The 12,533-nt window shown below is 54.9% G+C and overlaps 1 protein-coding gene across 1 annotated transcript in view; it reads left to right on the top strand.

Moving 5' to 3' along the window:
• The first annotated feature begins 6 nt into the window (after positions 1-6).
• KCNK3 (potassium two pore domain channel subfamily K member 3) overlaps positions 7-12,533 on the top strand; it is a 38,409-nt gene continuing 25,882 nt past the window's right edge. Inside the window, exon 1 of the mRNA XM_029938130.1 lies at positions 7-293. Coding sequence (XP_029793990.1) covers positions 11-293 — 283 coding nt within the window. The 5' untranslated portion in view covers positions 7-10. The remainder of the gene's footprint in view (positions 294-12,533) is intronic.

The raw sequence follows: 12,533 nt of genomic DNA, 5'->3' as shown, positions 1-12,533 counted from the left end.
GGGCGGGACGATGAAGCGGCAGAACGTGCGCACGCTGGCGCTCATCGTGTGCACCTTCACCTACCTGCTGGTGGGCGCCGCGGTCTTCGACGCGCTCGAGTCGGAGCCCGAGATGATCGAGCGGCAGCGGCTGGAGCTGCGGCAGCAGGAGCTGCGGGCGCGCTACAACCTCAGCCAGGGCGGCTACGAGGAGCTCGAGCGCGTCGTGCTGCGCCTCAAGCCGCACAAGGCCGGCGTGCAGTGGCGCTTCGCCGGCTCCTTCTACTTCGCCATCACCGTCATCACCACCATCGGTAACTACTAGCCGACGTGGGGCGGGGACCCGGGGGCTGGGCGCCGCGTCCCCGGGTAGTCCCGAGCCGGCCAGGACTGGGGGAGTTGGCGGGGGGGGGGACCGGGGATCCCCCGGAGAGGGTCTAGGCGCCGAAACCCGCGCTGCCAGAAACCCGAGTTCAGCCTGGCTTGTCTGCTCCGCGGGGACAGGACTCGGGGGAGGCGTCGATTCCTGGCTCCGGACCTGACTCTCGGCTGGGCCAGCCCTAACTTGTCCTTGCCAGGCTGCGCGAGGGCCTCAGGGGACTCTGAAGTGTGTGAGAGGGGCAGGAACGACCGGCGGAGGCTGGGGCGGAGGGGTGTGGCCGGGCCAGGCCCTGGAGCAGAGAGCTGAGTGTAGAGCAGCGGGGAGCGCGCGACTCCGCCGTTTGCCTGGCAGATGGGCTTCCGCACCTTGGCGTGTATACACTGGCTGGGGCTCCAGGCAGACGTGTGGATGCAGGTACCCTGGCACTCCGCGGCACTCCCGCCTACTCTGGGTGCCTGAAACAACCCGTAACTGCCTCTGTGAACGCCGCTTGGAGTGTGTGTGTGTGTGTGTGTGTGTGTGTCCAGCTCCCAGAGTTTGGGCAAAACTAGCGAGTGCCTTTAATTTTCTTAGGGCAGCAGATCTATGCTGGAAGCCAGATCCAGCTCTGTCTGCCTTCTCTGCTGTCCCAGGAAAACAGTCACCTCGCAGGAATGGCCTCAGTTCTCTTCTCCAAACAGCGGTGCAGCAGGCCACACACACACACCCAGACTCTCTCACAACATAGACACGGGCACATGTACACACAGGTACTCACACAAGCACACACAGGACATACACAGGCGCGCGCGCACGCACACACACACACACACACACACACACACAGCACACGAATGGACATCCAGGAAAGTAATCCCAAGAGAGGCCCTTGACGTGCTATTCAAAAGTGTCCAGATAGGAGTAAACACCTTACTCACTCCCCAGGACTCTGATTCCAGCCCAGCTCCATCACTTTTCCCACTGTATGACCTTGGGCAAGTCCCTTCTCCTGTCTGGGTTTCAGGCTCACCTCCAGACAATGAGGGGTTGGCTGAAATGATCTCAAGTGTTCCTCCTTGTCCTGGCAACCTCCCAGCCCACCTTCCCCCAAAGCCCATTGGGACGCCTCCAGGCCTCCGTCTCTCCCATTCCTTCTCCTCTCTCCAGTCCCCCTCCTTACCTTGGCTGAGCTCCCAGGGGCTCATTGCCACATGGCATAGCCCATGACAAGATGGCAGTGTTTTTCTGGGAGTCCGCAGAGGTTGAGGGGGTACAAGGCAGGACTGGAAGCTGTTCCTGCAGTCTATCCACTTGGGACTCTGTCCCAAGGCTCCACTCCCCTCTGGGGTCCATGGGGAGCTCTGCTATGTAGTCTCTGGATTCCCCTTTTAGAAGAGGAAGAAAAGGGCCCTGGGAGTGAATGGGGGCACCTCTGAGTCCTGCTGACAGGGCAGAATAGTCAGACTCAGATCTGCCCAAAAAGAAGCCTCTCTTTCCCCACTTCTGTGCCACCTGCCAAGGTTTCAGGAGCACTGAGCAACCAAGGTAGGTCTTCCCCCCACCTCTTCCCACATGTGATGCCTTTGATTATGTGTCCCCTTTCTTAGTCCTGTGGTCCTTAGCTCCACAAGTAACTTCCCAGCTGACTTTGCCCTTGTTCCCTCAGGGAGTGAGCTCACCTGGACAATGCTGCCAGAAAAAACCTCCCCAAAGGGCAGCTCCAACCAAACCAATACCCTCTCAGAAGCCCTCGGTGACTTCCAGTGGCCCGTGGAATCTGGCCCATGCTCTTTCCAAATTTTAAGGACCTTCATACCTGGCTCCAATTTGATGTTCAACTTCATTTCTCACTTCTTATTGGCCTGATCCCCCTAACTGCCACCGTGCTGTCTGACTCCTGAGAACACCTTTCTCTCGGTCTTCTATTTACCTTGTCCAAGCTAACCTTGCAGGTCCAGCTCAAATCCCACTTCCTCCTAGAAGCCTTCCAGACCATCCCAGGCCAGCATTCTAGATGGCCGCAGGACTTACTGTCAGGAAAAATTGGGTGACACAGTGTAGGCTCTCTTGCGTGGTTATTCACATTTTAGGGGATGTGCTTTGTCTCTTTGACCACATACTGAAGGAACCTCCATGTGGGCAGGGCCCTGTGGTTCCCATCTCTGCTCTCCCACTATGGATGGGCACAGTACCCTGCAGCACACACGGGCACTCAGAGAATATTATCCATGGGCTCAAGGTGCGCAGAAATGAAAGGGCATCCTCCTTCCCCTCCGTCTCTGCCATGTCCCAAAGTACCTGTAATCCTTACCAGGAGAGATGCCAAGAGCTGGGGGTAGAGGCAGACAGGGTGCAGTTCTGGTGATATTTATTGATATAGTGCTGGGCAAGAGGAAAGGCAGCATCAAAGCACCACCCTCATCCTGTGGGGGCCCCAGAAAGGCACTGCCCACTTCCTGCCCCACCCAGCCATCCCTGGCTTTTTGTCACCTCTCACTGGCTACGCCATCTGGCTGGAAACAGTCCACAGGGGCTCTGCTCTAAGAAAAGCCTGTCTGGGCTGTGATCAGATGGCTGGAAGGGGCCCTATATTAAGCTGATCTTGACCCAAAACCCCAAGGCAACAGCCTCTGTCCACCTGATCCCTCGGGAGACCCAAATAGGTCTCCCAAGGCACCAGGACTCACATCGGGATAGAAAAACGACAGAACCCGCCCACTTAGTGATCCTAATGCACTCTCATCTCATCTCTTGAGTCTCAGACTTCGCTGCTCAGGAAAGTTGCAAGGTATCGTTAGCTCCGTTGCACAGATGAAGGCATGGAGGGGAAAGAAGGGGAAGGGGCTCCCCCAAAGTCATGCAGCTGGTGAGCAGAGTTAGAGAAAGAAGCTGGGTCTCCTGACTCCAAGCCCAGTGCTCTTTCCCTGCCTGTCTCTTGGCTGCTTCTTCTGCTTCCATATGCTGTGAAGCCCAGAGCCAGCTGAAATTGGCATGGCCAAGACATGCTCCATGATGCCAGCTTGCAGGGCGCTCCCGGGCAGCCCTGATTGGTTGAGGGTCAGCAGGGTCTGACTTAGTCATTCACCTGGTTAGTCACAGACTCCATGAGCTGCAAGGATTCCTCCAGCTCCCTCGTACCCGCCTCCCAGCCAGGAAACCCTTCCTTTGTTGTGCCCTAAGTTCATCAAACGCAAATGGAAACTCTTTTCTGGGAAAGCTTAACCTCTCTAGCTGTTGAGTCATTAAACTCCTCCGGGGCCCCAGCCCCATCTATTCATAGCCCAGAGGCTGTCAGAGCTGGAAGGGGACTCAAGATCAGCTAGTGCCACCCCCTCCTCTTACAGATAAGGAACCAGAGAGGTGACAAGAGTCACACAGCCAGAGGTTCGCAGAACCTCCCGGCCTCCACTCCTTCCACTTGTTCTGGATGACTCTTTATTTATTATTATTACTAAGAGCAGTAATGGCAACAATAAAAGCAGCCACAATTGATTATCTACTCTGTCAGGCTTTATACCCTCTCATTGGATCCTCTCACCACTTCCTGCTCCTTCAAGGGGAGCATTACATGACCCCCATTTTTCAGCGGAGGAACCCAAGGCTCTGTGTGTAGATAGATGACTCACCCGTGGCCTTGTGACTTGAAAGTATGGCACTTGCCCAGATTCAACTGAGCCTCTGTGACTCCCATGCCCTGGGTTTTTCTGCCAGTTCCTTCTCCACTTCAAGAACCCAGCCCAGGCCCTTATACCTTGAGGGCACCTAGGAGCCAAGGCTTGTCTTGTCTTTTCCTCTGGCAAATCCTTCCAGAAGAGCGCCTCTCACTCCAGTGCACCGCAGCCAGCCTGCGGCTCCCCAACGCCCCGGCCCCTGGCCAACCCAGACCACGTGGCAGAGCCGAGCAGGCACCAGGCCCCAGCAGAGACTGTCCCGGGCTCACAGGTGCTGTGCTCCCATGCAGGTCCCCGTAATCCTCGGGGCTCTAAGGCAACAAGAGGCCAGGTGATTGATTAGCTGATGGAGCTGGGGCAGAAAACCTTCTGTTCTGCTCTCTCCTCAGCTTCCAGCTGTTCTCAGCTGAGCACAGCCTCCCATCACCCACCACGTGGCCTGGGAGTCCCTAGATTGTGAATTCAAGGAGGCAGCTCATGAAGGAACCTGTACTTTTTACATCTTTCCGAGAAGGAGGAAAGTACAGAAGTGACCTGCCACCCCCTACATCCCAGAGTCCTCCAATAAAAGAGTGAAAGGAGACATCAGCAATCATCCCAACACCCAGAGAGGTGAGTGACTTGCCCAAAGTCACACAGCAAGTTGCAGGTACAACCCTGATTAGGACCGAGGCCTTTGGGAGCCCCTGCTGGAGTTCCCTCCCTCACCCCAGCCCGTTCCCCACACCACCCACCGTCTCTCTTAGCACAAAGACCTCTGGCTCCCAGCCGTCCGTCCGTTGACATGCGGGGATGGAGTGGAGGAGCAGCCCAGCCTGGACTGGTCCTACTGCCCACTCTCAATCAACGATTCCTTCCTCCCTGCCCACCAGAGTGGGCAGAGTGCCTGGGTTCATCCCTCAACCCACCTCCCCACTCACCTCCCCAACCCCCCACCACTAGTTAGATGATCTTGAGCAAGTTAGTCTCTCTGAGCTTGTTTTGTCATTTGCAAAATGGGGAGAATAATGTCAGCCTCCCAGGAGTCAAAGGACAATACAAAAGAAGGGCCTGGTACAGAGTAGGTACTTAATAAACAATACCTGCAATAATTAGTGTAATTAACATGATTTTTCATACATTATTACTATTACTCCTCACACAGAAGGGAAGTGCTTGGTTTCCCAAGGATTACCAAGACCACAGCCACCTCTGCTCCCTCCTAACTGTTAGGGGACAAAGGGTTGAGGACCAGAGGCTGCCCCATCCTTCCCTCTATTCTCCTAATCCCACTCCCCCCACGCAGGCTTTCCAGATCATCACCCATGACCGGAGTCTGCCTGACATCCAGACTCAGAGGCAATGCTACCTCCTTTGAGCAGGCAGACCCTGCAGAAACCAGTTAAGGACAGTGAGGCACACAGTGGTAGGAGAAGCTGCCCCGGATGGGAGCAAGGAGGCAGAGGTTCACTTCCACTTAGCCCAGCTGCTGGTCCTCTGTGACCATCAGTTTCCTCATCTACAAAGAAGATGTATTTGATCAGAGGTCCTCCTGACTCTCGTGCCTCCTCCCTAAGTGTCCCATTCCCCCCCATCACAGTTGGAGGGCTGGAGACACAGAGGGAGTGGGGGCAAGAATAGGACAGAAATAGAAGACACACGCCTGGCCACAGTGGGGACAGGACAAACACAATAAGTATTTTCAAAGAAAACATAAACAAGCACAGATGAGTGAAGTGCAAATCACCACTATAAACAGCTTTCAGCTGGCAGCCCAAACGGTGAATCTGTGAGTTGATTTTGCAATAAAAAAAATGTCAAATGATTTCCCTGCAGCCAGCCAGCAGCCAGGGAAGAGACCCAGGTCTGATGGAGATCGTTATCAGAGACCCAGACGGGCACTCCCTCACGCCCCATCCCTGCCTTGGACACAGGGAACTGATGTGTGTCCATAACACATCAGGCAGTGTCTGGGCCACCTGTCACGGCTGCATTTCCACCGCTGCCCGGAGAGGGCAGGCGTTATGTTCTGTTCCCGGAAAGGAAAAGGAAGCTCAGAGAGGTTCTGAAATTGGCCCAGGACCATATAAATATAAAATGATAGCACCAGGGCTTACTCCCAGGGCCGTAGGGAGTGTCTTTTCACAGAGCCATGCAGCTCCCCGTCCCCACTGCCCCCATCCACGGAGCAGATGTGCCCCTTCTATCTGAATGTCACAAATGATGCAGGATGAGTACCAGGGTCCAGCTGCAGCCCAGCTTCAGGACCTGTAGCCCTCAAGAGTGGTTAGGTCAGAGAGAAATCAGAATTTTAGCTCAACCCTTTCATTTTACAGAGTGGAAACTAAAATCCAGATAGGAGAAGGGACATGGTCAAGGCAACAGTTATTCTCAGAGCTGTCCTTGGAGCCCTGTTTCCTGATGCCCTCCTGGGTGTTCCTGGCCCCCCACCCACACCCCTGCCAGCTCTTAAATAAAAGAGTGAGCTGCCAGCCATCCTGCTCTTCTTGCCCTGGGTCTCCTCCTGACCTGCCTGTTAGCCTCTGGCCTTCAGACAGCCACATGACAAATGCCTTTCTAGGCTGTTGTCGCTGTGGAAAGAGCAGTCAAGGGTCCCGGTGATGCCATTGCTTCCCATCTTGTCCACCATTCCTCGTTGTCCCGAAACTTCCCCCACTAAGGTCCCAGGCAGCTCCCAGAGACCTACCCCGCACCCTCACCTGAGCCACCCCCCCCACTACTGCCATAAGTCACACCTTCCCCTCCCCCTTCTCCAGAGCCAGCCAAGGCTGCCACCTAGAGCAAATGGCTCCAGTCCTCCTGGTCCTGTGGCCTCCTGGGATCCCTGCCAGGCAGGGGGGGGGTTCCACCCGCCCCCCACCCTCCACCTCCACAAAAACTGCTTCCTTACCATCCCCGACTCCCAGTGACACACAAGGACCCCTTAGTGAGGGGATACATGGCTGCTGGGAATTCAAAGCAGAAGCCAGGCCTGGAAGCTAGAAATGGGGTTCTTTCTCTCACCTTAAGACAAATCCTCCCAGCTCTCTCTCCGATTCTACTGCCCCTGAACTCACGAGAGGCGCAGACACTTCTCTGGTGTGCCTCAGTCTTCCCATAGATACAGAAGCGAGGTTTTGCAGAAGATCCCTGCTCCTCCATGCGGAGCCATTAATGGTTTGCAAACGCTGCTATGCCGGGAAAGACCTGTTTGATCTTATTTAAACGCAGATTCTGAACTGGTAGGTCTAGCTCAGGGCCTGAGACTCTGCATTTAGAAATGCAGAAGCCCCCAAGAGACACTCATGCCGTTAATTCACTGTCGGCACTTGGAGCAGAGAGGATCTAAACAACCTGGAGATCTGACTCCTGGGAACAGACATGAGGCGTAGACTGTGGTTTTAAGGACAAGTATGTGGAGAGCTGGAAAGATCCCTGGTTGTGGAGCATCGGAGCCAACGGCAGGGCCGGCGTGGAGCCTCGGTGGGGCCACATGCTCTGCGGTCAGGTGCATGAGGGAAAGTGAGGGGAGGGGTGAAGAAGGGCTTGCCCCCACCCCCACCCCCGCTCTGGGAAAGCCCGAGAACAGGTGTTTGTTGTCCTCAGCTGTCCCCGCTTTCCTCCACCGTCCACCGGAGAAGCACCTTAGATCCATGGAGAATGGGTGCCCCAGAGATTAAATGGCCAAGTGGGAAACTGGTTCCTCCCTCATGGAAACTACCCATAGTCCCAAGGGGCGGTGCAGCCTCCGGTCCCCATTAGGAGAAGAAGTTTGGGCTCCATTTTTCTTTCAAAAGAATCCCAGCTTCCGTGGGCTGGCATCCAGACAGCAGGGGCCCCTGGGGGCTCCCAGGCCCAAGGTCTTATGGCTACTAGATACACTCACTCTGGCGTGGAATGCAGCTGGCAGGTGAAGGGCAAACTTTTAAAAGAGAGTCATCAACACCCTAGGGAACAGTCAGCGGCAGGGAGCAGCATGTCAAATGAAGTACACTGGATGGGGACAGGCATGGAGAGCATGCATGCTGCCCTCAAATATGTACTGGGCCGTTGCAAGATAAAAGACCCAACCTCAGGCTGCCTGGGTCCAAGGGGTTGAACCAGCACCAGTCAGTAGAATCCATAGAAAGACTTAATCAAGTCGAATGTAAGGAGAACTTGTTAAAGTTGCAGCTGACCAAAGATGGACAGAACTGTCTCGAGAGGTGGTGAGCTCCCCATCACAGAAGGCATACAAGAAGACATTGGATGGGCAAGTGGCAGAGGATACCTGTATCAGTCAGGGTTCAGTCAGAACCAGTAGAAGATATATATTACAAGATGTATCATAAGGAATTGGCTCACGTGGTGGTAGTGGCTGCTAGGCAACTCTGAAATCCACAGAATAGACCATCAGGACAGGCAAGCTCGAAGTTTTTCCAGGATGGGCTGAAGCTGCCGTCCACAGGCAGAATTTCTTTTTCAGGAAAACCTGAGTTTGGTTCTTAAGGCGTTTCAAATGATTAAAGCAGACCCACTCAGATTATCCAAGTTAATAAAATATAATTTCCCTGACTTATAGTCAACTGATTATGGACTTTAATTACATCTACAAAATGCTTCACAGCAGCCCCTAGATTTGATTAATAACTAAAGGCTTTAACCTAGCCAAGTAGATACATTTAAAAGATCATCATACGACCCATATAACAGACTGGGTACTAAAATAAATGGCTTTTAAGATTCTTCTCAACCTTGATCTGCTTTGATTTCTTGATCTTCCAGGGGGCAGCCTGGAGAGTCCAAGTACCCAAAGTGGACTCAGCAGTGTCCTGGGGCCCCCCAGACCCTCTGGGTCACCTTCCAAATAGAACTGGCTTTAGCCTTCATTTCAGTTCAGTTTACCAAAAATCACTGAGGTCTTCTGAGTGCTAGGCACTTTACTTGCCACTGAAAAAATAGAAAACTAAGACCCAGCTCCTTCCCCAAAGAGCCTCAGGTCCAGTGGAATCCTGAAACCACAAGCTGAACACTATACATGCTAAATCCTGGTAAAGTGACTCAAAATAGGGATCTGAGAAGGCTTCCTGGAGCAGGTAGCACAGGAGGGAGCTTGGATGAGGAGTGAGGATGGGCAGTGAGAACTTTCTGGATGAGGGAATAGCATGAGACAGGCTAAGGGGCATGAGCGTACCCAGGAAAGTGCCAAGGGCAGATCCTAGAGGTGCTGACTTCCGGACTCTGGTGGGTGGACCTGATTAAACCACTGGGTGCCCCATGACCCTGGTTGAACCAGTAGATCACCTTAGTTGAATAATAGGTGCTCCATGACCTTGGTTGAACCCAAGGGTGCCCTGAGAACCCCAGCTGAACAAGTGGGTGCCCCCAGGATTCCAGTTGAACCACAGGGTGATGAACCTGAATCCTGACTGTCTCCCTTCACCCTAGCCCTGGTCACCCAGAAGACCTCAGCCCCTGGGAAGCGCTTTCCCTCCCTCCTGTCATCACACTTCCTTTTCTGGGCCACTGGGCCCTGCTGGAGCCCAGGTCAAACCCAGTTTTATAGAAAGTATGCAGGAGCCCTGGGGCAGCACTGACCTGAAGGAGACAATACTGTCACACAATGCTGTGTGGATATTTTCTGCATGGACAGCCCCAGACCCCAGCTCTCAGACCCCTTCATCTCTGCTCGAGCCTTTACAGCTTGGCATAGACTCAGTGTCCCTCTTTAGGAATGTGTAGGGCCTCTCCTGACCACAGCCCCAAGGCAGAAATAACCATCTCAGAAACATCCGGAGAGGCACATTCCAGCCCGCCAGCCACAGGACCGTCTGGGGGGCTCTCTCCAGAGACCCAAACTGTCAGGCCCCAGTGGAGAAGCCCAGAGAGAGAGAGAGAGAGAGATGCCAGGCTCTCAGACAGGAAGCAGCTCTCTCCTCTGGGATGGATCCAGTCCTCCTCCTAGTGCAGAGGGGCTCTCTGGGACCTTGGGGGAAAGCCGGGATGTGAGCAGTTGTAGGCAGGAGGAAGCCTCAGAATGATGCACCAAGGGGGTCTGCCCTGGGCTGTTTCACCCAGATCTCAGACCTGCCGAGTAGCAGCCACTCCCCACAGAGCCTGCCTCAGTTTCCACAGTTAGGAACCAAAGCTGCCATTAGCTCGGAGGTTTCTCCGCACTGAGCCCATGCCCCGGATCACCTCATGCAGTCCTCACGGCTACGGCGGCACTGTTACAATTCCCACTGGACAGACCAGGACGCAGAGGCTCAGAGGGCTGAGGGCGGGCATGCAAAGCACTCGGCTGGCAAGTGGCAGGACAGGGATGTGTAAAGCCTGCCCAGCCCTTGGTGTATAAAGCACTCGGTCATATAGTGTCTCTTCTGGGCTCCTGTTGACCCAGAGCCACCGGTATCATAACTCCTACTTTGCCAATGAAGAACCCAGACAGGAGAGCAGAAGGAGCATAATCCTAAACCAGTGATGTGGGAGCAAGAGTCAACTCAGGACTCTCCCAAACCTAAACCACACTCTCCCCCAGAACACAGTGCCCTTGCCTCCTAAACAAAGTGGGTTATGGCCATGACCCAGATGCAGGGGATTGCAGAAGTGCATGTCAGCCTACGGAGGGCAGAAGGGGTAGTACTGGGGGGTAGGGCCGTTGTCACTGGGAGGCCTTAGTTTCATGCATTTGTCAAAGCCACCCTTCTGAATAGGACGGGAACCCAAGACTAGAAACGAGAATGGAGTGATGGTCCTTAGATGTGGCCAATGAGTGAGAGAGGGGGCTTTGCCAGGGGCAACTTGGGCAAGTCACCTGCTCCCCAGTGTGTCGGGACAGGTAAGATGGCCCCTGTGCACCGAGTGGGACGCTTGTCCCCAGTAGCAGCAGCTGTTGTTTGTAGCCAGAGTGATGGGTGTCAGGGCCTGGCCCTAAAACTTAAAACATTAGGCCTGAGCTAAGCCCAGGAGCCTTTCGCGCCCCCCTCCCCAAGGTGAAAGGATCTGCCACCAGGTTTGCAAAGCACAGGAGAGAAAAGAACTTATTAGAATCTGTACTTTGGAGGCTGGGCCACTTGCCAGCCAGCCGCTAGCATTTTCTTTCTGGGTTTCCTTAGTACTTAAGAAACATTCAAGGGGTGGTTACAGAGAAATCTTTGGAGTTCACAAGCCCTGGGGTGAGGCCTGTGGTGGAGACAGCAGGAGTCAGTGGGTGGCCACAGGAGAAGGCTCCCCCCCCCACCCCCGCCAGAAAAGGGGACTGGGGGTCTTCGTGCGCTCCTAGGGACAGGTTACGCCTTCACAGTATTAGTCCTCAGGCTACTTTCAACCCCAGGGAAGGCGATCAAGCCCCAGTGAGGCTGGGTCAGCTTTGTGAGCATCACTCTCCTGCAAACAAATTGGGGGGCTTTGGTCCAGCTGAGCCAGGGGACTCCCTCTTCCATCCGACCTCGCATCATGGCTTTTCCAACAGTGAGAGTTAAACAGGGTAACACCCTCTGGGGCTGCTCTTGGTCTTTGGTCACCTCTAGGTGGGGCCAGAGAGAGAGAAACCTGGACCCAAATTCAATGGCAGACCTCCTTCCCTCATGTGTCATGCCTAGCTCTGTGCCCCAGAGTTGGAAACACTCATCTATCTTGGGACCCAAGAGGCCCTGAGGTCCCCTGCCTGCCCCTCAGAGTCAGCCACTGGATTCATGGAGGTGGGCTATGTGTCCTTTCTCGGAGCTGTGACTAATGACAGCTCACCATGGCTGAGTAAGGAAAGTGGGACACACGGTCCCCTCCACGGTCCCCTGACACTGTGTGTCAGTTGTCTGGCTGGGAGGCCCACAGCAAGTCACATTCCCCCTGGCCTCATCTGCGAGGGACTGGACTGGCGTGTCTGAGCCCCCCATACAGCTCCGACGTTCTGTGTTGGACCTGCTCCTGGCCTCTACTTCCAGCCCATCCTGCGAAACACACTACCCAGGGTTACATGCTTGTCCCCACTTCACCCCGTGCTGGCTGAGCCCTGGAGGGACTTCCTCTGTGTCAGTCCCAAGAATAGAACTCTGTACAGGACCTCCAAGTCACCCCTTTCGGAAAGAAAGCATTTCTGACCGTGGCCGAGGCCCCGCTTATCAGCAGAGCAAATCCACTGTCCCTGCCCCTGGGACGGCTGGAATGCAAGAGCCTCCCACCGGAAAGAGCGGCACCCACAGCCCACGGCTCCCACAGTAGTCTGTGGGTGGGGTGTGGGAGGCAGCCGTGGCGCTGAGAGCAGGCTGACCCCAGCCAGCGCAGTCTGACAGGGGGTGGCCAGGAGAGAGGCTGCAGACAGTCTTACTTCCCAGATTGCCTCTGGACCCGAGCCGGCCCAGCGCGACTGCCCTGGTGGCCGTCCTGCGATCGCCCTAGGCCAGCTCAGAGTCTTTCAAGGCCCTGAGAGCTAATACCCTGCTCATGGACCAATCTTCAACATCCCACATAGACCCGTGACCTGCTAGATCCCGGAGGGGCCAGGATTAACCCCTAGGTCCTCACAAGTGCTTTCATATCTCAGAATGTCCATGGGACATGATGTG

This window comes from Suricata suricatta, chromosome 4 (assembly GCF_006229205.1).
Source record: "Suricata suricatta isolate VVHF042 chromosome 4, meerkat_22Aug2017_6uvM2_HiC, whole genome shotgun sequence".
Classification (NCBI taxonomy): domain Eukaryota; kingdom Metazoa; phylum Chordata; class Mammalia; order Carnivora; family Herpestidae; genus Suricata; species Suricata suricatta.
This window is presented reverse-complemented; position numbering and strand designations above follow the sequence as displayed.